Source organism: Myxocyprinus asiaticus, chromosome 10 (genome assembly GCF_019703515.2).
Source record: "Myxocyprinus asiaticus isolate MX2 ecotype Aquarium Trade chromosome 10, UBuf_Myxa_2, whole genome shotgun sequence".
In the NCBI taxonomy this organism is placed as follows: domain Eukaryota; kingdom Metazoa; phylum Chordata; class Actinopteri; order Cypriniformes; family Catostomidae; genus Myxocyprinus; species Myxocyprinus asiaticus.
The window spans coordinates 24,822,675-24,848,374 of NC_059353.1; the positions used below are offsets into that span (position 1 = coordinate 24,822,675).

At 38.4% G+C, this 25,700-nt stretch overlaps 1 protein-coding gene across 1 annotated transcript in view; it reads right to left on the bottom strand.

The window, feature by feature from the left end:
• Positions 1-25,700, bottom strand: part of dnah7 (dynein, axonemal, heavy chain 7) — a 135,273-nt gene that overhangs the window by 33,936 nt on the left and 75,637 nt on the right. Inside the window, exons 34-46 of the mRNA XM_051709515.1 lie at positions 24,327-24,458; positions 22,343-22,564; positions 19,419-19,616; positions 16,218-16,373; positions 15,745-15,913; positions 15,009-15,135; positions 14,695-14,914; positions 13,715-14,587; positions 12,932-13,161; positions 11,760-12,090; positions 9,161-9,507; positions 6,920-7,100; positions 3,261-3,446 (exon numbers count right to left, since the gene is read on the bottom strand). Of these exons, the coding sequence (XP_051565475.1) occupies positions 3,261-3,446; positions 6,920-7,100; positions 9,161-9,507; positions 11,760-12,090; positions 12,932-13,161; positions 13,715-14,587; positions 14,695-14,914; positions 15,009-15,135; positions 15,745-15,913; positions 16,218-16,373; positions 19,419-19,616; positions 22,343-22,564; positions 24,327-24,458 (3,372 nt within the window). The remainder of the gene's footprint in view (positions 1-3,260; positions 3,447-6,919; positions 7,101-9,160; positions 9,508-11,759; positions 12,091-12,931; positions 13,162-13,714; positions 14,588-14,694; positions 14,915-15,008; positions 15,136-15,744; positions 15,914-16,217; positions 16,374-19,418; positions 19,617-22,342; positions 22,565-24,326; positions 24,459-25,700) is intronic.

Sequence of the window (25,700 nt, forward strand, 5' to 3'; positions counted from 1 at the left end):
TGAAATGATACCTGAAAGAGGTAGCTTAATGTCACAGTGCCACTGATCAATGAACATTGCTCTTTACTTGTGCCACTCGCACAAAAAACAGCTGATTTTTTTTTTCGAACTGGATCAAAACACAAATTCAAGTAAGTCAATGCAAATCTGAAGTAAATATAAATACAGTAACTCTTTTTAACTAACCTGACATAGTATGTATATGACAATGCTGTTTTAACCTGCTGCCCTTAAATTTTATGGTGCGTTTCACTTGTAAGAAATGTTACATTCTTGAGCTTCGATGCAAATTAAATTCCACCATATGGCTGTAAATGACTTATAAATTCTACATTAGCCATCAAGAAATCTTACACCATCACTTGCTGATGTATTATTCGATAAACTGCATTATAAAACAAAAATAACAACAAATTAAAAATTGTATTATAATTTAATTACAGTAACTACATATACAATGATGAAAAGGCCAGGGTTACATATGTGTTATACACATGCAGGTCAGTTTAGGAGTGTCAGCTGTTCAGACCAGTATTTGATAAGGTCTATATTTAAAATGTTACGTGAACAACCGTATTAAAAAAAATAAAAAATGGGATTTGAACAGAAAATCAGATTTGGGCCACATTCAGCGGTGATGTGAATGTAGCCTTTGTGTTTTGTTAAATCATCCAAAAACTTTGGACAAATATTTTGACTGAAAACGTATGGTATTTACTGTGTGCCAAATTTTTAACTGGAACTTTAGAATTTCTGCTCACTGAAAGGTCATTCTGAGGTAACTGTTTTCAAACTCCACCTTTCCTCAACTTTGAAAAAAATATAAGTGCAAAGGCAGAGCTGAAGCGCAGAATGTCATCTAATGGCCTCAGAGAATTGACCCGATTGAAATACAGATACTATTTTGTAGCAGAAGGTGGAGTTTTGGCTATTCAGGGCAAGAGAGCCATACTTTGAGACGTGGGACAAAGCAGGGAAGCTTTTGGCTAAATATATAAAACAGAGAGAGTCTTTTTCTACCATTCCCTCAGTGAAATCTGCTGGTGGTGAAATATTTACCTCAGCCATTGATATTAATAATGCTTTTAAAGAATCTTGATCTCTACAGTTCCACATCTTTGTCTACTGATGAAGACATTAGAAATTTTGTGGAACCATTAGAACTCCCTGAATTGATGAATGAGCAAAACAATTCTCTTGATTCTGAGATAACCTTGGAGGAGCTTGGCGAGGTAATTAAGGCCTTGCCTACAGGCAAGGCTCCGGGGCCAGATGGTTTTGCCGCTGAATTTTTTAGATCTTATGCTACAGAATTGGCTCCACTTTTGTTAGAAGTTTATATGGAATCATTAAAAAAATGGAAAGCTTCCGCCAACCACGACCCAACCCGGATCAGTCTGATTCTTAAAAAGGACCAAGATCCAAACGAGTGTAAAAGTTACTGTCTAATTTCCCCGATCCAGCTAGATGTTAAAATATTGTCAAAAATGTTGGCCAAACAATTAAGTAAAGTTATGACATCTCTTATACATATAGATCAGGTGGGGTTTATTTGGGGCTGTAGCTCTTCTGATAACATTAGGCGTTTCATCAATATCATATGGTCAGTGGCGAATAACCAGACTCCGGTCTTTGCCATCTCACTTGATGCTGAAAAGGCGTTTGATATGGTAGAATGGGATTACCTTTTTAAGATTTTGGAAATATACAGATTCGGGAATACTTTTATTGGATGGATTAAGTTACTTTATAGACACCCGGTAGTGGCGGTACAAACAAATGGATTAATTTCAGATTATTTTACTCTGAATAGGGGCACCCGGCAGGATTGCCCTCTTTCCCCATTATTGTTCTGTCTTGCCCTGGAACCATTAGCAGCCACAATAAGAAAGGAGGATGGTTTTCCAGGGGTGGTGTCGGGAGGTATGGCGCATAAGCTTTTGCTTTACGCAGATGATATTTTATTATTCGTCTCCAACCCTACTAGATCTATGCCTTGCCTCCACATAATTATTAATTCCTTTTCAAATATCTCAGGATACAGAGTCAATTTGGGCTAAATCCGAAGCTTTGGTTCTGACAGCGTACTACCCAGTAACAGCTTTTCAGCCGGGCACCTTCCAGAGGCCCAAACAGGACATTAAGTATTTGGGCATTTTATTCTCAGCAAATTTGTGGGGAAGGTTAATGTTATTAAAATGAATTGTATTCCAAAATTCAACTACCTGCTACAATCTCTCCCTGTAGATGTCCCTCTTATTTCAAGCAATTTGATAGCATAGCGAAGTCCTACATTTGGAATGGTAAACGTCCCAGATTACATTTCAGTAAGTTGTATAGGCCGATAGACAAAGGTGGGCTAGGCATACCCAAGATTTTGTTTTATTATTATGTATTCAGTCTCAGACATTTGGCTCATTGGTCGCTTCCACCTGAGAGAGCCTCTCCCTGGTTTTGTATTGAACAGGAAATTCTTGCCCCTATTTCGCCATTGCAAAGCCTTTCTATCAAACTAACCGGAAAAGTTACACCCCGTTATCTCGCATTTGCACGCGGTATGGACAAAAGTGTCTAGAGAGTTTAATTCAGATATTTATTTAAATGTTGCTTCGTGCATATGGCTGAATCCAAAATTATGTATTAATAAGTCCCCTTTCTGCTGGACAGAGTGGATTGTGAGGGAGGTTAGTATGCTTGGTGACTTGTATTAGAGTGGATTGTTGAGATCCTTTGAAAATATGGTTCAACATTTTGGGATCCCCAGGTCTCAATTCTTTAGGTATTTAGAGCTGTGCCACCCGCTTTGTACTATTTTTGGGAGTAACATACACTCCCCTAAAGCAGCAGATGTTCTGGAAGTGGTGATTACTCATTTTGGAAAAGGCCATGAGGCATCAGTGTATTACTCCCTGCTAATTCAGTGCCTGGGGTATAGAGCTTCAACTTCATATATATATATATATATATATATTTATATGTTTTTTGTTTTTGTTTTTTTTGTTTTGTTTATTGTTTGGTGTGTATTCTCAAGTTGGATGAGAGATGTTTCTTGAGGGTCGGGGTGGGGTTGGGGATTGGGAGGGCGAAAGGGAATTATGGGGGTTAAAAGTTGATTCTGTGTATATATGTTTGCTTTTCTGTTTCATGTGTCTGAATCAATAAAAGTGTTAATCAGAAAAATAATTTTTTTTTTTTTTTTAAATAATAATTTCATTAACATGCTTTGTATGAGAATTTGATTATTTTGTGAGTTGGCACACCTGTCTGTAGCTTGAGGTAAAGGCACCCAGGTAGGCTACTATAGCAGCAGAGATGAGAATGTCTCCTGTCAGGTTGTTATAGAGTTCACCCAAGTTAAAGGCTGTCTCACTCCAGCGGGTCTTCTCTCCTCCTAACCCACCAATGAGCTGCTCTGCACGCTCTAGCTTTTTACAGCACAACTTGACCTACAAATAAAAAAGAAATAAAAAAAGGTCATATGGAATATGTGAGACCTAAATGATTTATATAAAATGGTAAGATGCATGGACAGTGAAATAAATGTAGTTTAACAGGTGCTCTTTAAATGCACAGAACACATTTTTAGCACATATTTTCTGATGTGTACCATATAGACTGTAGGCCCTTACTAGTTATTACACTAACACGTTAGAATAAGTAATATTTGTTAATTTTAATTATAATTTTCATGGTTTCATTAATTTAAAATGAACAATATATTTACAGCATACAGTGCATCCGGAAAGTTTTCACAGCGCTTCACTTTTTCCACATTTTGTTATGTTACAGCCTTATTCCAAAATTGATTAAATTCATTATTTTCCTCAAAATTCTACAAACAATACCCCATAATGACAATGTGAAAGAAGTTTGTTTGAAATCTTTGCAAATGTATAAAAAAAAAAAATAAAAAAAATAAAAAAAATGTACATAAGTATTCACAGCCTTTGCTCAATACTATGTTGAAGATCCTTTGGCACCAATTAGGCAGCCTCAAGTCTTTTTGAGTATGATGCTACAAGCTTGGCACACCTATTTTTGGGCAGTTTCTCCCATTCTTCTTTGCAGGACCTCTCAAGCTCCATCAGGTTGGATGGGGAGCGTTGGTGCAGATCTCTCCAGAGATGTTCAATCGGGTTCAAGTCTGGGCTCTGGCTGGGCCACTCAAGCACATTCACAGAGTTGTCCCATAGCCACTCCTTTGTTATCTTGGCTGTGTGCTTAGGGTCGTTGTCCTGTTGGAGGATGAACCTTCACCCCAGTCTGAGGTCCAGAGCGCTCTGGAGCATGTTTTCATCAAGGATGTCTCTGTACATTGCTGCATTCATCTTTCTCTCAATCCTGACTAGTCTTCCAGTTCCAGCTGCTGAAAAACATCCCCACAGCATGATGCTGCCACCACCATGCTTCACTGTAGGGATAGTATTGGCCAGGTGATGAGCGGTGCCTGGTTTCCTCCAGACATGACGCTTGCCATTCAGGCCAAAGAGTTCAATCTTTGTTTCATCAGACCAGAGAATTTTGTTTCTCATGGTCTGAGAGTCCATCAGGTGCCTTTTGGCAAACTCCAGGCGGGCTGTTATGTGCCTTTTACTGAGGAGTGGCTTCCGTCTGGCCACTCTACCATACAGGCCTGATTGGTGGAGTGCTGCAGAGATGGTTGTTCTTCTGGAAGGTTCTCCTCTCTCCACAGAGAAACGCTGGAGCTCTGTCAGAGTGACCATCGGGTTCTTGGTCACCTCCCTGACTAAGGCCCTTCTCCCCTGATCGCTCAGTTTGGCCGGGCGGACAGCTCTAGGAAGAGTCCTGGTGGTTCCAAACTTCTTCCATTTACGGATGATGGAGGCCACTGTGCTCATTGGAACCTTCAATGCTGCAGAAATTTTTCTGTACCCTACCCCAGATCTGTGCCTCGATACAATCCTGTCTCAGAGGTCTAAAGACAATTCCTTGGACTTCATGGCTTGGTTTGTGCTCTGACATGTACTGTTATCTGTAGGACCTTATATAGACAGGTGTGTGCCTTTCCAAGTCATGTCCAATCAAATGAATTTACCACAGGTGGACTCCAATAAAGTTGTAGAAACATCTCAAGGATGATCAGTGGAAACAGGATGCACCTGAGCTCAATTTTGAGTGTCATGGCAAAGGCTGTGAATACTTATGTACATGTGATTTTTTTTTTCGTTTTTTATTTTTCATAAATTTGCAAAGATTTCAAACAAACTTGGGGTATTGTTTGTAGAATTTTGAGGGAAATAATTAATTTAATCCATTTTGGAATAAGGCTGTAACATAACAAAATGTGGAAAAAGTGAAGCGCTGTGAATACTTTCCGGATGCACTGTATGTTGTAACTAACATTAACCAAGATTAGTAAATGCTGTAAAAGTATTGTTCGATATTAATTCATGTTAACTAATGTTGTTAACTAATGTTAATAAATTACTGTAAAGTGTTACATTTAGTAATTATGGTTAGAAATAATTCATCAAAACACAATTGTTCATTGTTTGTTCATGTTAGTTCATATTGATTTAGATAATGTTAACATATACAACTTTTAATGTAAAAATGTATATGTAGAAAATAACATTTGACAAGTTTAATAAATGCTTTAAAGGTTGTATTCATTGTTAGTTTATTTAAACAATTGTGTTAACTAATGTTCACAAAGTGTTACAATTATTACCAATGTGTCCATTTTAATATGGTTACACATACTGATTTTACAATATCACCACTTTTAACATTAAATAAAATGCTAATTAGCTATATTTTAGAAGATTAATATTTTTAAAAAATGTCAGACCATAAAAGGATGTTCACTACACTAAGCATTTAACTGACTGTCTGATCCACTAGTTCTCTAGCCCTCTTTCATCAAAGATAAACAGATCTTTTAAACCCCAGTTTGACATCACACAAACAGTGTCTTTGTGTGAAATGACAAAGTGAGCCTACACAGCTACTGCAGAGTGATGGGTATTCAGTGGTTGGGCACAAAGCTGACAGCACAAGGTTCCGATAGTTGTGCTCACACCCAACCCAGCACATCTTATGTACTCCGTATGATGGTATTTTACTAATTCTTTGTGACATAGTGCCACGATTCTGTATGCTCCTTTAGAGAACCCCAGAAACTGATTTATCCATCATTCCCATTCAATCTTAACCCATATCCCAACTTAAGAAACCACTGTAAAGAGACTGATTCAGTGGAGCTTCAGAAAAAAAAAAATAGCAGGTTGTCTCAGTGCATTCAAGAGCCTTTATTCTGGACATGCTTGGGAGAGCATGGCATAAACAACTTCTACCCTCCAATAGGGAAAACAGACAACCTGAATTATAAACATGGAGAGAAGGGGATAAAAAGAACAAGGAACATGAAAGGACCTGAAATAGGGCAGAAAATGGCAGCAGGTCCTTGGTGATGCTTGGTTTACCCAAACAACCTGTAAACTGACAGCTAGTCTCCACAGACGAATGAGAATAGTGTGTCTGTGTGTGTGTGAGTGTGAGAGAGAGAGAGAGAGTGAGAGAGAGAGTTGAGAGCCCTGTGTTTTTGTGTGGGTTTAGAAACAAAAGCTTCACTTCTAAAACTTCAAAGTTCAAACATGAAAATGATCTGAAGGAAAGTAAACAAAGAAGAAAAAGAAAACATTCCCTTAACTCTTCTTGATGTAAAGATACAAACTAAATTTCTTTGAAAGGGAAGTTATGTAAACAAACTTCCAGCAAAGAGGGAAGACTGTCAGAAGAGTTGGGCTGTACTGGAAGAAAGGTAATCTAAAAAAATCAGAAATACTTGAAAATGGTGTAATTAATACACAAGCCTTCATGAACAGTAACTGTTTTGTCGATTGTCAAAATCCTGTTTAGCATTGCAGATTTTTGTGCCATGCGGGTCTCTTCTTACCTGATTCTCAAGGTCAGCCTTTTTTTTCTTATTGGCTTCCAGGGTCTCCTGTAGTTTGGCCAGTTTGTCCTGGACCTCCTTCAAAGCAGCCTGTTTCTTCTGGAGGCCTTCCATTGCCACCTTCAGTTCCTCCTCTGCCTGCACCAGCTTCTCTTTCTTAGGGGCGACTACCTTTGCTACCCTGTGAGGGAAAAGAGAAATGACAAAAGCTTTTGCTACGAAAAGGCTTCTTTTACATATTTAGCACTGTTGAAGGAATTGTTCACCCAAAAATGATAATCCTCTCATCATTTACTCACCCGTATGTAGTCTCAAACTCGTATGAGTTTCTTTCTTCTGCAGAACACAAAGAATTTTTGATGGAGACATGGGGCCCTTTTTTAAGAGTGCTGGCGCAAAGTGCAGCTGCAGCACTATCCTTTAAAGGGGACCTATTATGCAAAATTCACTTTTACATGGTGTTTGAACATAAATGTGAGTCAGCAGTGTGTGTACACAACCACACTACAATGTTAAAAGTCCACCCACTCCTCTCTCTTATATTTCTATTAATCAAAAACAGTGTCTCAAATTGACTGGTTTTTGTATCCACTCTAAAGTGATGTCACTTTAGAGCAGGCCACGCCCACGACTGGTGACGGACTCCACCCTATTATCATAGATCCTCCCCTGAGTGATCGACACACAGTCCGCCATTTTTTCCGCGCTGGAGCAGCTACAGTGAGAAGAATAGTGTCTCAACTTCGTAAGCGTCATAAGTGTTCTGTTGTTGGCTGTAAAAGTGAACATAAGAGTCTTCATGTACTCCCGGCATCAGAGCCACTGAAGACGCTGTGGACAAGTTTTGTTTTTGAAGCAAATGTGCCCCAAAACATACCAAAATTTGTGTATGTTTGTGCAAATCATTTTACACCAGACTGCTTTGTGAATGAGGGTCAATATAAAGCAGGATTTTCAAAAAATTTGACTCTCAAGCATGGATCAGTACCAACTGTTCGTGTTCCAGCTTTATATCCTGAAGATGTAAGTATCGCACTTTATATTTTGTGAATGTTTGCAAATCGCCTTTCCGAATGTGCTTGTTAGCTGATTCCACGGCTAATGCAGCTAAAGTTACCATTGTCTCTGATTGTATTCACGGAGAGCTATGCCGTTATAGCTTGTTTGCACATGACGTCACGTCACTACGTTGCTGTGGCATGAAATGCAGATGGATGGCAGGAAGTGATTTTCTACATAAGAAGCACTATCACAAACTCAAAATGCCTATGTTTTGCATCGTTTACAGTTGCTCATACATATATGGCTGAACTCCGGTATTTACGGTGTCAGTCATATTGGTTCTGATTTGTTGTTGCTATAGTATCCGAAGCACGAGCTGTAAAGGCACAGCCCTCTTCAGGAAAGGGGGCGGGGAGCAGCAGCTCATTTGCATTTAAAGAGACACACACGAAAACAGCGTGTTTTTGATTCCACCCAAAAAGAGGCATTTACAACATGGTATAATAAATGATCCGTGGGGTATTTTGAGCTGAAACTTCACAGACACACTCTGGGGACACCTGAGACTTAAATTACATCTTGTAAAAAGGGGCATAATAGGTCACCTTTAAGTCAAATGACGATGGACACAATTAATCTTGACATCAGCCATCTCCTTGATAACAGCTCGATAACACTTCCTCAAGCTTGATGCATGCTCAGAGTGTGTCAAGATTTATAATGAAAAAGGAGTTACATTTTTTATCTATTTCCGACACAAAACCGACAGTCTCGCTTCAGGAGACATTCATTTAAAGCACTAAATCATATGGATTACCTTTATGTTGCATTTATGTCCTTTTTGAAACTTGAAAGTGTTGGACCCCATTGTCATGCATTGTATGGACAAAAACATCTCCACCAAATTATCCGCAAAAAAAAAAAAGTCATATTTTTTGGGTGAACTATTCCTTTAATGTTCATACTACTAGTGTTAGTGAAACTAAAGATTACATAACTACACATCAATGATTCTATTTTTCAACTGTAAAATGTCAATATCCTATAAATTCATTGTTAATTTTTAAACATTAGACACCCATATCATAAGTTCTGTTTTGATGTACTTTTTCCTAATAAAGCGCTTTGATCTAAGGAAAAACATGATATAAATTAATCTCATTATTATTAGTAGTAGTTGTAGTAGTAGTAGTATCATATGAAATAGCTTGATTTATGATTAGGTTTGGTATAACTCACTTATCGTAGGAGTCCATGGCACAAACCCATTTACAGAGCCCCTCTGCGGCAGTGGAGGCCGTACGGATCTTCTCCGGCACAAAGTCTGGGTTGGTGATGTATTTGTTGCGGATGACGCTCATATAGTTGGCTGGGATATTGTCCTTGTTGTACTCGTGAAGGCTCTGGAGGAACTTCATGTCTCCGAGCAGCTTCTTCGTTGGGCCCCAGAAGTCCTCCACCTTCTTTCCGGAGCCCGAGGGGTCTGGGACACGGTCTGGTTTTATGCCTTTCAGGATGCAGATGGCTTCCATAACCAGCTTGACACCAGCTGGAGGATTCTTCATGGATTTAATCAAAGTTATATCCTACAGAGTGTTACAGACCAATTGGTATGGAATAGTTTGAAGAGTACATACTAAGAACGTACAACTAAGAATAGAAACAGAAACCCCCGCTAAGACAGTGCTGCTATTTATGGTGATCTCATTAGTATTTATTGATATTCTTAATTAATGCTTACACAAAGTTTTGTATGGTTGGATAAACACTGAAACATACAATATTAACATTCACAGCATCTAACCTTACTAAACAGACCAGCTTAACCAGCATGCAATTCCCATGCTGGTCTAAGCTGGGTAAAGTTGGTTTTGGTGCCAGCATAGCCATGCCTTTCACCAGCAAAACCTAGCTTGTAAGCTGAATGACCAGCAAGGTCTTCATGAAGAAGCTGGTTAAGCTAGTTTAAAGGCCCAGAGGAGACACCAGCACACCAGCACCCAAAACACAACATGAGCTGGTGACCAGCAATGTTGGTCTTTTCCACATGGAAAACGTAAGCTCTTTTACATATGCTGAGCTTTATAGACATACAAATCTTTAGGAAACCTATCCCAACTGGCTGAAACAGAAATTCCCGGAACATTTACGAGAATACTGCTGCAGGTGAACAAGTCAAAAACTTTTATTTATCAGTGAACGATGGAAAAACTTTGTCTGAGAAAGTCCTTTTTGATTTCATATTTAGGCATAAATGAAATCCAGATTAATAAAAGAATAATAATTTCCACTCTTTGTTGTATGGATGAATATAATTATCATCAAAGAAAAAACATAAATATAAAAAATATTTTAAAAAAATTATGTAAAGAATTGTTTTACTAATGGTTTACACACAAATTTGTTCTGCTTGTGTTTCATGAATAAGGGTCTATATTAGAGGGGTAAAAAAAATATTGTATCGTATTGTTTTTGTATGATACAACGCTCATGAATCAATACCATATGTATCGCATGATACACAAACAAACACATTATAGTGTAATTAAAACCAAGTAGCGCAATGCTGAGAGCTGCGAAACAATCTCCTCTGCGATTAGGGGGCGCTAAGCGCTCACAGGAAAACAGTGCATTTTGAGAAGACAAACATCTGGACATACTGGCCAAAGTGAAGATTTTGGAGACAGTGCCACCTATGGGTCAAGACATTTGAAATTCTTTTGGTTTTGCCCATAGGTTTTGAACTGTATGTCCTAAAATCATGAAGTTGATATCTCTGAATTGCTTGGGTTATGAGGATTTCAATTATATTAATTCTTCCCATATCGGCCATACTGCCTCTCTGCCATTTTTTATTATATTCAACTTTTTTATATCTTTTGAATGCATTGTCGGATTTGAAAGAAAACTGGTATGCTTCATCAACATCATGTCCTGAGGATACATGAGCAGTTTGGAGACAGCACCACATAAGTGGTCAAAATGCTTATTCAATATTAGCTACAATTTTGGTGAGTTACTGTGTCTGTGTGACATACCTGTGTGGTGTGGAGATGAAAAGGGTGCTGGTTCAAGCCCAGCTCCGGGCAAGTTAGAACAATTTAGAAGTTGCAATGAACATCGTATCTGGACTGTTCTTTCTATCAGTTGTGTTTTGAATTTCTGAATATTATTATATAAATTCTATCTTTTGAATGCATTGTCAGATTTGAATGAAGATTGGGATGCGTCTTCAACATCAAGGCCTGAGGGTACCTGAGCTGTTTGAAGACAGCATGCCTACAGTTAAAAAGAAAACCCACACTTGTGTGCTGAATCTAAACTCAGCTTGTCTCTTTGCCACTAACTGAGCATGTCAGCTGAGTGGCACAGTGTGTTAAGCACTGGACTATAATTCTAAAAGGCATGGGTTTGAATCCCCACTTAAGCAGGTCATCTGGTTTGATTTCTTTTTACTGGAGTCTTTGTACTGTGCTTACTGAATGATTGCAGGGCTAATTGAATTTTGATTTTCATCTTTGTTGTAAAGTTACTTCAATATGAAGTTGATCATGGTAACCGCTGTGTTTGGCTGTGCTTACCGTCAGCATGGTATGACACTCTCGTGGTTGTCAACCACAAGGCCGTATGGTTCAGTGGATTATGCACAGAACTTTAATACGGAAAGGTACAGGTTTGAACCCTGCTTGGGATGACTTGTATACCAGTGTGCATTTGCAAAATACACCATAGCCACTCTTGATGGTCCTATAGATCATATAGGCAATTTAGGGGGCTTGGCCCCAGAATGGCTACTTTCAACTATATTATTATAATTGATGTTACTTGTTTTTCTGACCTGTGGGGTGAGTGTGTCCAATGCAGCCAATGCAGTTTCCAGAATGGGCAAAGCAACAGCCAGATCTGCGTCACATTCATCTTTGATGGCCTTGGCAGCCACTGCCTGCTCGTTGGCCACTGCTTCATCCACACGAACCACCTTCTCGGTCTTGGCCACCTCCACAGACTCATGCTGAATGACTATCATCATCTCATCCACTTTTTTACCGGCCACAAGCAGCTGAGGCTGAAGGGCTTCCAGCTCCATCTGCATTGTGGATACCTGAGTTGCAGCCGATTCCAGCTTCTGGAGACCGACCTCATAACGACTCTTCAGCTTCATGACCTCACTGAGACAACAAAAAGCGGAGCTGCTGTCATCATCAACATCATCTTTATTGGCATCACATATTATAGCTATTGTGCATAATCTGTGAGCAGTATTACTGCTATGTGTGACACAACCTAATCACAGTCAATGGTTCTAATGAAAGCCTCTTTGAACAAGATGCCTAAGGGGCTGATCACACAGGACAGTCTGCACTATTTTTTAATTGTTAATTTATGTTGTTCTTTGTTGTTTTTTTTTTTTTTTTTTCAATATTTCACCCCATGTGCACTACATTTTTAAGACGCTGTGAAGTTAAAGAGGTTCTTATAAAAACGCACCTCAAGACCCCTGCATTCTGTTCCATCAGAATGTTATAATCGAGCTATCACAGGTTTTTGCGTAGTGGAGCTGTCTGTCCAAGTATACATGATACAATGCGTAATTGAATAATTGAAGGAAGGATGTCAGCTGAGAAAGTGCAGGTTATACACGTTGCTCGTCATCTCTGTCTTTTGGAGCATGCTCACAATGCAGAGGCCAAGTCTAGTCCAATTAATGTGTATATATGCTGGACGAAGACGAGCTGCAATCACATTATCTAGGTCAGTTAGTCTGACTTTGCAAAAATCGGACTTCAAATTTCAGTCGGACTACAATTTCAGTCAGACTGAAGCATTTACATGATATTTAATAAAGTTTAATTATTGTTTTAGTCTGACTGAAATCTAACTTTTAAAGTAAATGTAAACATACTGATTGGGCTATGCTCTGTCTAGCTGTTTTTAAATGCAAGATTGCATCCCCTTACACTTAAACACAGTCTGATTCTAACACAATGTCTCTCAGAACAGATGCCTTACTCTCTTCTGTGCTGCAGCAGGTGTTTGAACATGGAGATGAGCTCCAAGTAGGAGGTTGGTGTGACATAGTTGTAGCGTTGAAGCTCAGAGAGGAATTGTGCAGAAAGATTAATGGTGGAGGTGTGAAAGCTCTTGCACATGTTGATACAGCCATCGCGAGTGCTGTCTGTCATTTCAACATCCTCCAGAAAACGAGTTGCCACAGCCTGTAGTGCATCTTCCGGCCAGCTCTGTTAGTGGATGGGGTTTAAACATAACAATACAATAATATTGTTAATCTTTAACTAAATTAAAAATTGAAAATATTTGGTAAAAAAAATGGTGACTAAAAAAATAATAAATACAGTAATTCTCAAATCTAAAAAAAAAAAAAAAACAATAGCTCAATGTGAAAATTTAACTGTTCCTCGCTGGTGGAACGATATTCCCAAATCCCAAACCTATCTAAACAGTCGATTCTCTTGCAACATAAAGCGATTTCTAAAAACACATCTCTTCCATATGCACTTGTCTGAATCAAACATAAACTGTTCTTTGAGCAATTTGGGAATTTTGTATGGCAGCAGTTCTAACGTTATGGCCTTAGTATAAATCCCTTGTGTTGTATTCCTCATTTGTAAGTTGCTTTTAATAAAGGCTAAATTAATAAATGTAAAATGTTAGTATAAAAGAAATATATTGTATCACATACTGTATATGTCACACAGATGTTTTGGAGTGTCATCCAGTGATAAAGCTTGGAATAACAGAAACACAACCTACGTTGTATTGTACAGCACTGACCTGAAACCAGTCAATTGTGCAGCAGTTAATGAGAGCAGGAAAGCGTCTCAGGCGGCTTCTGAAGGTGTCACCAATAGGACTCATGGCCAGTACCACATGCAACTGGCTGCGACAGCGCTCCAAAAACATGTTAAAGAGGGCCAGCGGGCTACCATCTGTCTGTTTATCACGGTCACGTTGACGGTCCAAGACGCGCATGCGTTCACAAATTTCCTGTTTCTCATCTACGGCAAAGACATTGGGAACCTCACCTGTATTTAACAAGTTACTCACATCTTCCAAAAATGACTCCATTTTAATCTGAGTGTCAGTGAAAAGAAAGACCCCATGCGTTTCACCAGATGTGGACTTTTGCATAATGAGTTTGAGGTCATCGCGCCACTCTGCAACTCCGTAACTCTTGGAGATCTCCACCTGAAAGAGTTCGGCTTCAGCCATGTGTGCAGCCAATCGGGTCAGCGACTGACGGCCGCTCCCTCCAACTCCCACTAAGAGAGCATGACCGCGAGGCTGTTTGAGAATGCGGGAAATGCGACAGACGTGTTCAATGGCAAATCGGAAAAGGACAAGATTCATGGGAGCCTTGCTGATGTTATTGTACTCTTCAAGATGGGCCTCCACCACCTGACGAAGTTTCTCGGGGTCACCCACCTCGCGGTAATTGCGGTCATCACCCTTAGAGTCGTGAAAATCACAGAACATGAGGCTCCGAAGGTCATCTTCGGTTACACGCCCATCTGAGTCACTGTCCAGATGCTTGAAGAGCTGATGGAAGTCTTCTTTAAGATGAGACTTGGAAACCTCTTGCAGGAAGCCCACCATCCACGCACAATCAGTCGGGTGAACTAAACGGTCATAATACACCCTTAAGACCTACATAAAAGGATTGAGAAATGTCAAAATGTCAGTTTATCTAATACATAAGATCAGTATATAAGTGCAGTATTTACTGTCCTATCATGTTGTCGGTTTGCAGCTACCTCATGCACCCACAGGCGTTTGATCGCTGTAGGGTCATCTGCAGTCTCTGGCCGTGACAAGCAGATCCCCTGAATAACACGGGAGAAATCTCGCAGGTTGAAGAGGTAGTGGGATTTTGTTGGGGTTGGCAGGAGATTCTTGGTGGCTTCCTGATACACAGACATAGTGGCATTGACGATCTGGGAGGTGATGCTGGCAAACGGTTTGGGAAATGGAAATCTGATAAAAGGTTAAAAAAAGAAATTTAAAAACAAGAAATTTATTCCTTTTTTGATTTTCATTTTTTTCATCATATTTGTATAAGCATTACTACCTTATGGTTAAGTGCCAGTCCAGAATTCTTGAGAATATGGTGAACATGGTTTTGTCATCAAATTCATTAATGGTCACTGTGTTGAAATGACGTAAAAAACGAGGAGTCACAGGGTTCCTACCTCCACCTGCACATGACAATGGATATGTCAAACATGGAAAGACATGGCAGAAATGTCAAACAGTCTCCATTGTCCAATCTATTAGACTAGTTGCTTAGTCCATCCTATGATATCAGACTTGTTTTCTTGGTTTGCTACAACAGAATTATGAATATCTCAAAGTTGCACACAAGTACGATCCACTTCCTAAAGCATGGCAGTTTTAATTTACTGTGACCACTAAAACACTGTAATCTAAAAATGAGCTTCATGTGGTAACATCAAAATGAATTTTTATTCAAGTCAAAAGTGCTATTTAAAATGACTAAATCAACCTACATAAGGTTACACCACTGATCGTAAATGATAAGGCTCAGATCAGGTAGAAATAACTCAATAAGGTAACAAATGCACGTTTTGAGTTTGTACAGTAATTGGTAAACAATGAAGATGTTTTATCCAATAGTACTGGTTAATTGGCTGATTGATTGATTGACTCATTAATTATTTCATTCCACCACCTTCTTTATCTTCATAGTTTAAGTTTATCCCCATGGTCTGTTTGTGTGTGCATTTTCTCTTAATAGAAAGTATAAGTATGCCTGTAAAATGATCAAATTTACCACATGAACTCACCAGGAGGACCCATGGCACACATGATCTGGATGTCCATTAAGCTGATCATGGAGCAGTCCTTCATGTCATACCAGTTCCGGTGGTCCAGCCACTGCCGCAGGAGCTCCACTGGAGGCTGGGCTCCATAAGTTTCTTTTGCTGGCATGTTTACATCATCAACAAACACCACCTGACAAGAGTCAAAATAATAAATTAAAAAAATGACTTTAATTTGATGCTCTAACATTACAGTGTTGTATTCTATAGTTGTTTCTTAACCATCACCCATTGTAATCATAAGTGTTGAGAAGCAATTGAAGACTCATTTTATGAAGTTTATGAACTTTTCAATCAGTGTTTCAGGCACAAATTATAAACATAAACTGATTTTAAACTGGTAAGAAGAATTGCAAAGTTCAATTTGAATGAGACTGAATCATAACCTCTACAGTAACGTAAAGAAAATTATGTTTAAAGTAGTTTTGACAGTATACCATTTTCTTTCCTAGGGGAGGGCCAAATACTCCTTTCCGTCTCTTGTCGAGTTTAGACATAATGATGTTTTGGGTCTGCGCTGCAGTCGTTTGGGCTGAAAAGTTGATCAACAGAGGACTGTACACATCTTTCTTTAGACGATTCAGCAAAAAGTCCTGTGGTGGATTTGGTGATACTTCATGAATTAGTTTTGGTCACTTAGTTATTTCTAGTTAGCACAGATATTGCATCACAATTAATTTTTTTTAACCTGTGTTGAAAGTGTAAAAAAGAATCTTTCTATTCAAATGTCTAACACTTACCATTATAAGAGATGCTGTAAGAACACAAGTCTTTCTAATATGCAAATTATATTATAAAGAAACACAGAAAAGGTTAAATGGATGGCATCTCTTTAAATCCCATTAATTTCTCAGTTGACCTCAAGATGAAAATTAACAACATGCACAACCAACCTAAAAACACTTCTTATGGATTAGCCATGTGTTGACAAATTAATGTAAATGTATGCACATTTCAGAGAGACCTCATTCATTACAGTTTGAGAAGCCTGTGAAACTTTGAGTTGTTCCATCTGTGCCTGACACATACAGATCTCTTTCATCCCCTAAACTCTGTGAAAGAGCCACGTGGCCAAGTGTGAAAAATGACAATTTAATATTCATGTTCTAAATGAGGTTGATGAAGTCATCAGCACCTGCAGGCATTTCACACTCAAAACATGGAGACTTTGAGAGTCGTTTAAGCATTTTGTACTTTTTTGCCAAAGATTAATGAGGGGCAAATTATGAATAAATAAATAAAATTTCAAAGTAAAATGGAAAGAGGAGTACATATAAAGTGAGTGTGTGGGTGCATAAATTAATCCTATTAAAACAAGTTCACTGAAATAACTCATGATTCAGATTAGACTGATTTGCATGAGACTTTTGGACAACATTACCCAGTTTTATTTCAGATGAAGTGTGTAATTTCTGTCAACATATGGAATTGCAAAAATAATGTCTCTTTTCAAACAGGTTTTCTGAACACTTTCCCTGTCTGTCAGACAAACAGATGATCCCGCCCCAAACTCCAGTCATTGGTTGACCCAATGTTGCTGTGTCAGGCTGGTTGAAATGCTAAAACAAACTGAGCAATGTTTTGATATTGCCACAGTCACACTGTTTACACTCTTCAGGAAATTAACCAACAAATGGCTTACTTATAGTTGTCTCTGCATATTCAAATCGATCACTCATACATTTAAATGTAAGTTAAAAATAGCAGGTATGACACATACGTGAAATTTATAATTTGTTTAATTCAGAAACGTTACCAATTATGGTTTCAAAATAAGCTAACTTCAGCAAACATTGCGTTTCTTTTGGAAAAAAAATGAAATATGCATTAATTCAGTTCTCATTACATTTCTTAATGCATTACTGACTTAATTGTAAGTGCGAGAACTGGTAAGAAATCCAGAGAGAAACTACAGTATAATTCAGTGTTGCCTACGGAAGGCAAATACACAAAGGAAAATCAATTTGCGATATTCAAGTAGTATTTTTAATAGTCGATTTGTGCTGAACGAATACTCGATCAGTTGATTACTTGTGAACATCCCTACATAACCCAAGCACATTCTGATCTCTAAATCAAAAAGAACTTCCCCTCCATAGAGGAAATGCCATCAATGAACACTGAACTTCTATATGGCACTTCCACAGCTGTGACTGAGGACATTTTGTTTTGGTGACACAAGTGTGTGTTCAGTATGTAAAATGAAACCATAAGGTAATGCAGGTAATTGATGAGGCTGTTTGGCTGATGGATCTCCAGCCGTGTGAGTTTCGAACCACAATGCTGACCAAAAAGAGGATTCATGCTCAGCTGGTGTGAAGTTAGAGAGCAAGCCTTCAGCACTAAATACAGGACTATACCTATGGACAAGACTAATACTGTTCTTGTGTTTAAGAAAGTACTGTATTGTTTGTGGCTTTGGTAGCTCAGCGAGTAAAGACGCTGACTACCACCACTGGAGTCGCGAGTTCGAATCCAGGGCATGCTGAGTGACTCCAGCCAGGTCTCCTAAGCAAACAAATTGGCGCGGTTGCTAGAGAGAATGCGATTGTAGAGGGTAGAGTCACATGGGGTAACCTCCTCGTGGTCACTATAATGTGCTTCGCTCTCGGTGGGGTGCGTGGTGAGTTGTGCGTGGATGCCGCGGAGAATAGCGTGAAGCCTCCACACGCGCTATGTCTCTGCGGTAACACGCTCAACGAGCCACGTGATAAGATGCGCGGATTGACAGACTCAGATGCGGAGGCAACTGAGATTTGTCCTCCACCACCCGAATTGAGGCGGGTCACTATGCCACCACGAGGACTTGGGAGCGTATTGGGAATTGGGCATTCCAAACTGGGGGAGAAAAAGGGGAGAAAAAAAAAGAAGAAAAAAAGAAAGTACAGTATATGCTGAAGTCTGTTGTTGCTCTAAGAGATATTGAATGCGAAGATTTTCTGCCTAGTAAAGTGTCAAAATCTTGAACTTTTGTGTGAATTATATCTATGTGAATGCGATTGTTATTGGTTTAAACCATTTGTTTTTGAGTAGCAGTAGATTCCAGCAGAATCGGAATTGCTCAGGAACTATCAAATATATTACAGAACAATACTCAACAATAAAATAGAATTTGTAAATTTTTCCATAACAAATTATATTAGTATAACAGAATTCACATTTCAGAATTTCAGTATTGGGTATGTCTCACTTTTTGCTTTAAAGATAGCACACTCTTGAACTGGAATGGATTCCACAAATTTGTGCTCCAAACTTGATGATCCATGTTATTCTGAAATAATTTTAAAATGTTCCAAATAATTTTTTGTGTGCTTCTACGGAAGCAAGTAAATCTGACCCGTAAAAATGAGTTACTATGGTTAATGTCACAAATTTGCTTATTTAATTAGTGACCTAGAAGTAATACAGAATCTTAAATATTTCTTATTCATTTTATGTCATTATGTTATGTTCTTTGTACATTTTTCAAAATCCTAAAAAACTGTTTATTTTTTATAAGTTTAAATTATATTGTGAATCCCATACTGTCAATGTGAACTCAGACTTTTGAACAGGACTGTATATTCCTGACTGGAAAGCCAAACTAACGTATCAGAAGACTGATACACATTGTAGTAAAAATGCTCTGATACACTCACTAGAATGTAAACACTCTTGCCAGTCCCTGTGGGGCCAACAAAGACAGTGGGCTTCTGATGAGTGATGAGCAGCTCCATGAGAGCAGTGTAGCGTATAGTGTTCTCCGTGGGCACAATTATTTCATTGAACTGCACATCTTTGGGGATGGGGGGCACAGCCTTCAACTCCTCAGTCCACAGCTCCCATCTTCCTGGACCCTGTAAGAGCATCAGTGCTCATGTAAGCCATTTTCACAAGGTTATTGGCTCAATTAGAAAATCAATAAAAAAAAGCTTTTTTATTTTGTTATGATTTATTTGACTACTCATTGACATATTTGAAACTAGAGTGTGTGTTAAAGAGTAAGTTCACTTAAAAATGAAAATTCTGTTTTTATTTACTGACCCTCATGTTGTTCCAAACCCGTATAATTTCCTCAGTGGAACACAAAAGGAGACGTTAGGCAGAATGTTAGCTTTAGTCACCATTCACTCTCATTGCATCTTTTTCCCATTCGACGAAAGTGAAGGGTGACTGAGGCTAACATTCTGCCAAATATCTCGTTTGGAACAACATGAGGATGAGAAATGATTTAAAAATTTGCATATTTAACCGAACTATCTCTTGCATTGTTTCCAAGTTTTGCCATCATGACACCCTCTGAATTTTCATCATGGTACACTCTTTGCAGAAGTCTTCTATGCTTCACAAAAGCATTATGGGCTTGTTCATGGTCCTGCCTGTTCAGACAAAAAGGCTTTTATCTACAGCAGAAAAATGTAAGCAATGGAAAATCCATTTCTTCTCTAATAAATGACATTTCATTTTCAGCCTTTATTGAGGCATGAAATTGGCAAATTAGTCCAGGTTATGCCTGAAGTTTTATGACACAGAGATAAACCTTGTGATTTATAACATATAATAAGTGCTCCTGAGCAGAGAGTGCATTTGCTTATTAGTATTTCAGAATGTAATATAAATTATCAGATTCGCATGCCTGAGGCACCAGGAATTGAGTTGTTGACTCTACACTTTGTATGTATTCTAAATATAGAGCAAGCCAAGTTGGCATTTTTAATCCTGAACCAAGCTAGATGTTTTAATTGTACAATTGCTCAACATTAGTGAACATTAAGAACTCTCAGATGAAATGTGATGAGATGAGACGAGAAGCTTCAAAAGTGCATATTGATTTGTCACAATACCAAAATTTCAGTAGTTTGAACCGAGACCCAGGGCCGCATTAAGGTACTTATGGGGCTTATAGTTTATAGTTGAAATGTTGTTACTCTATGACCATGCGCTACACGGATGCATTTTGCTGTTGCATCATCTCTGTGTTTACATCAGCATCTCCCGCTGAAAGCATTTACAATTAATAATAATTTAATAATTTTCTTTATTTATCACACATTATACATTTGCACATATACAGTGAAATTCTTCTTTTTCACTTATCCCAGCTAGGCTGGGGTCAGAGTGCAGGGTCAGCCATGATACGGCGCCCCTGGATCAGATAGGGTCAAGGGCCTTGCTCAAGGGCCCAACAGTGGCATCTTGGCGGTGCTGGGGCTTGAACCCCCGACCTTCTGATCAGTAACCCAGAGCCTTAACCGCTGAGCCACCACTGCCCCTGCCACCACTGCCCCTAAACGCATCCTCCCGCAAACGTTGGGTGACGGATGCCACGACTGACCCCCCAGTAGTGTCTCTTGAAACGGCATAAGTAACACTGCTAATATGAACAAATTAAGAACAGCACATATCAAAGTTTCAGTGGCGTGTCCAGAATTTTTTGACTGGGGTAGCCCATGTGGGGCACATGGGGTTTTAGCCCAGTTAAGCCTGTGCATTAATGTGGCCCTTCCGATACCAGTAACATTCCATGATTCCTGATACCACTTTCGATACCCCAGGGAAAAAATGGGTCATATGCTACTGAACACACTACTTTAGCCTATTCAAATGTAAAATTTCAATGTAAATAATAAATTAAAACAATAGCATGTTTTCTTCGTGTTTCTCAATTAAGTAAACATTGCTTCAATTTTATTTGTATTTCTGAATTCCATCAAAATTGTCAATAGTCAAATGAATCCACACTTTAATCAAATTAAAAAAGAACAATTTCCTTCCAAAAAAACAATATTTAAAAAAAAAAAAAAATTATGAAGTGCTAAAGATCTAATAAATATCTGTGTTTTAGGCAAAATCTAAAACATAACATTGGTCTTATTTTCATCAAATAAATTGCTGCACAACAGAGCATCACATTATAAATTTAAACATTGTTGATATCATCTATTCAGTAAAACAGCACTCTAGCTTGTGAGATACAGATTCAATAATAATAATATTAATAATAATAATAAAAAATTTAACTAAACACTAGTAATACGTTTGTTGCAATTTCTTAAATTTCACATTTTCGACATGAATGCATTTCTGGTTCTGTGCTATTGCCAGTAGATTCACACTTCCGGATAAGCGTTGGTTATATAACCCAGTGTAATTATTGAGGCGCAAAATGCTACGATTTAATTATATAAATATATAGTCTCCAAGTGCTGCGCATCACAGTAAATGAGTGCTTTCTTCTGTCATCTACTACAATAAGCACAGCACATAAAATGTTTCATTATTTGTTATTTATATATATATATATATATATATATATATATATATATATATTTTTTTTTTTTTATTATTATTAAAACAGAAGCCCTAGAACATGACATCATATTGTGTTGCAAGGTCCAACAAAGTTTTGCATGCTCAAAGCCTAGTGAGACTGCACATTTACTCTTCAGCAAATGAGTTGCAGCTGTAAACTGTATGTGTTAGTGACCATTAGAATTACAGAAATTTAAGTAAAACTTCCAAAATGAGCTCAATCTGTATCTCTCAACTTAATCGTTCAAGGGTGTTAAATACATTTCCTGACCTCTTTGAGGAAGCGGTATTCATAGAGGGTGCCCTCAGTGGGTAACATCACTGTCAGCTGCTTGGTGGGGGGCTCCACATGTTCTAGAATTCCATGGTGTGTGCGTGTCTCTTCACTGAGACCACCTGCCAGCATCTCTCTCACCAAACCATCAAACTTTACCCGTCCGGCCTCAGTACAGCTCGCCCCAACTGACCACATGAGGCAGAAAACAAAGATACCCTATATGGCAAGAGAAAGAGACAATGTGGAACAGTAAAGACAGAACCTGCTACAGAATTCAGATTTACATTTCCTAATTGTGTGTGTGTGTGTGTATGTTTATACTACCTTGTGGGGCCCAGCCAGCGGTCCCCACGTGGAAAATGGCTTATTAAACATACTAAACGATGTTTTTTTGAACATTTTAAAATGCAAAAATCCTAGGTTTAGGGGTAGGGTTAGGGTTAGGGGATAGAAATTATCGTTAGATCTGTATAAAATCCATAAAATGCATGAAAGTCTACGGAGAGTCCCCACAATGATATAAAAACAAGTTTGTGTGTGCGTGTGTGTGTGCGCGCTTTCGTTTTTATGCAGTGGGAGAGGTCAAAGCTAGTGGTAGTTGTAAGACTAACAAACAGCTCAGTAACGTAAATTTTTAGGTATCATATATTTGATTTCTTAAATGATGTAAATCATTACTTCGTTCACTGCTCCGTTTAATCACTGCAACCCATTGCTAACCTTCCCACGTCTGCTAATTCAGTTATTTCTACATATTCCTTTACAAACTCAATTCCACCTTTAGAATAATCTCCTGCAAAAATGACCACCAATACAATCACATCATCATTGATTTGGGCAAAATGTTTTGTGCTCTTTAGGCACAAAAAAAAGACTTTAAATTTATGTGCAATACACTGAATTACAGCTGAGAGGAAGCAAATAAAGTCATTCCTATCTAGGGGGAAAGCTTTTCTAAGCATTGATCCTGTACCAGCTAATCAATGAGACTCGCCGTCTAGGTTGGCACGTTTTGATCCACTGATATGATCCATGTCTCAAAGGAGCAGGTTGAGATTATTACCCTTGGAGGAGAAATGAACATAATATTGACTGACTTCGGCAATACTATGGACAACACAAAAGATGGCAAAATTTGCCTTCAGCCAAAGAGATGACCTTTCAGGGCAGTAAAGCTAAGTTATTTGTAAGAAGCAAATAATATAATGTACTGGCTGTGATCACGCAAGCCATAAAACCTGCCATTAGCCACGTATGCTTATGAGGACTGAATAAAACCAAGTGTACTAAATATTAATTTGTTAACCATGAGAGCTGATTACATCAATGAAAAGATGAGGTCCTTGAGATTATGCAGTCTTTCTACATACATGTATTTTGACATCTCTCCTGTACATCTATACTTTCTATACTATCTCTCTATTGGTCAGATATATTGACACAAATGTTAAAACTCTGGCACATAACGATTGATCAAAATTCTAATACATTTTTAAATTTTGGGAGGTAGCGAGGCCATTGGTTGCTAAGATGTTTTGAGTGGTTTTTAGCATATTGCTTTGTGATTGGTAGGATGTTCTGGGTAGTTGTTAGGTGGTTGCTTAAAGGCCCAAGTCAAAAGAGCACACACAAAAATCTCTGTGGTATTCTGGTCCTTAGATAGAGTTTTACTGTTTGATCACTTGAAAAGCAATAGCACAACTCTTCTCAAAAAACTGGATATTATGAGGAATCATTCATGTCTGTTGCACAAACGGGGCAGAAAATTTACGTTCTAAAGTTTAATACGTAGCGTTAGGAATTTGTTCAAATCTCTAACCCTAAGTATGACCAATAATAATAGTGATGCTTGCCTTAGAAAATCAAATCAATTAATCACAAACAATGTTGTTAGTTTTTGCCCCATCTTACAATACGTGCATACCAAATGCTTGTGTAAATCAGTTGCGTTCCTGGAAGCTGCTTTCTATTTCCTTACCTCCAGCCAAGAGCAGATGTCTCTCTCGTTCATCGCCTTCATCTGGCTCTCCTCTCTGAACTCATCCATCATGCAGTCCATCAGATTCATCAGAGACTTCACCAGGCTTGTGTTGGATGTGGGAGATAACTCCTGAATGCAAACACAAAACACACTTCATTAGTCTGGACCTGGAACCCGCAGCTAGATGATTGTTTGTGTGCCATCATTCTGGGCAAAACTGACTTAAGGGCACATAAGACATGCTGTGATACTGGAATATTTAGGTTTTCAACGTGAGAGAATAAATAATAGCACAATGCTTGACGAATAAATGTGAAACACAAGATAATTGTGGCTGTAAATGAAGAAGAATGAAGAAGAACCGCTTGCCCAAACAAAAATGTTATTAACAAACGTGCACTACAAGCACTACCAGACAAAACAGGACTGTCAGGAAAAATGTTTTATTTTATTTTTTTATTTTTTTTGAAGAAAGCACAAAATTAGCTTTTTATCCCATTTTGAACATACATATATATATATATATATACACTACCGGTCAAAAGTTTTGAAACACTTACTTTATTCTAATTTCTTTTTTTTTTTTTTTTTTTACATTTTAGAATAATAGTAAAGTCATCAAGACTATGGAATAACATAAATGGAACTATGGGAACTTTGTATGACCGGTCATGTTGGTATGTTTAGAGAGTATAAATTCTTAAAACTAACAAATATATTTAATCATATTCCAAATTGAGGAGTCCTTTGAGCTTGATGGATAATGAAGGGAATTGCCAAATAATCCACCCACTGTTTTCACATAGTTTCACATAGTTGGAATATCAGACCTGTGGGTGCTGTTTTCAATATTAAAGATGCCTTCTAGTGGGAGAGTCGTGTGGCACCATGCTCGGACGTGTGAACGGTGAGCTCTGCGCACTTTGCTAGTTTTTAATACGTTTCGTGTCATAAACCGGTGAGATTCGATACACCCTGTTCCATAACTGTTCTATGAAGACAATATTTCGAAGAATTCAAAATCCTCGGGCTCTGGAGACATTAAAAGATACTTACGTGCTCAAGCTGATACCCCAGACAGGGCCGCAGACCAGGGACTCAGTTTGGATGGTACGGCGAGAGAGATTCAGCGTCAACTGTCAAGCATGTCAGTGATGCTGGCGAAGGTCGTTGCGGACTTGGAGGATCTTGCTGTAATAAGTTGATCGATCACTGCCATGGAGACGAAATTCTTTGAGTTGGTTACAAGAATGGGGGACGTCGAGAAACGGATTGATTATCTGGAGTCAATGGAGAGGGAATTAGCTGCTAACTCCTAGCGACCAAGATAGACTTGGAACGCATTTGGGAAAGTTAGAAGACCTTGAGAAT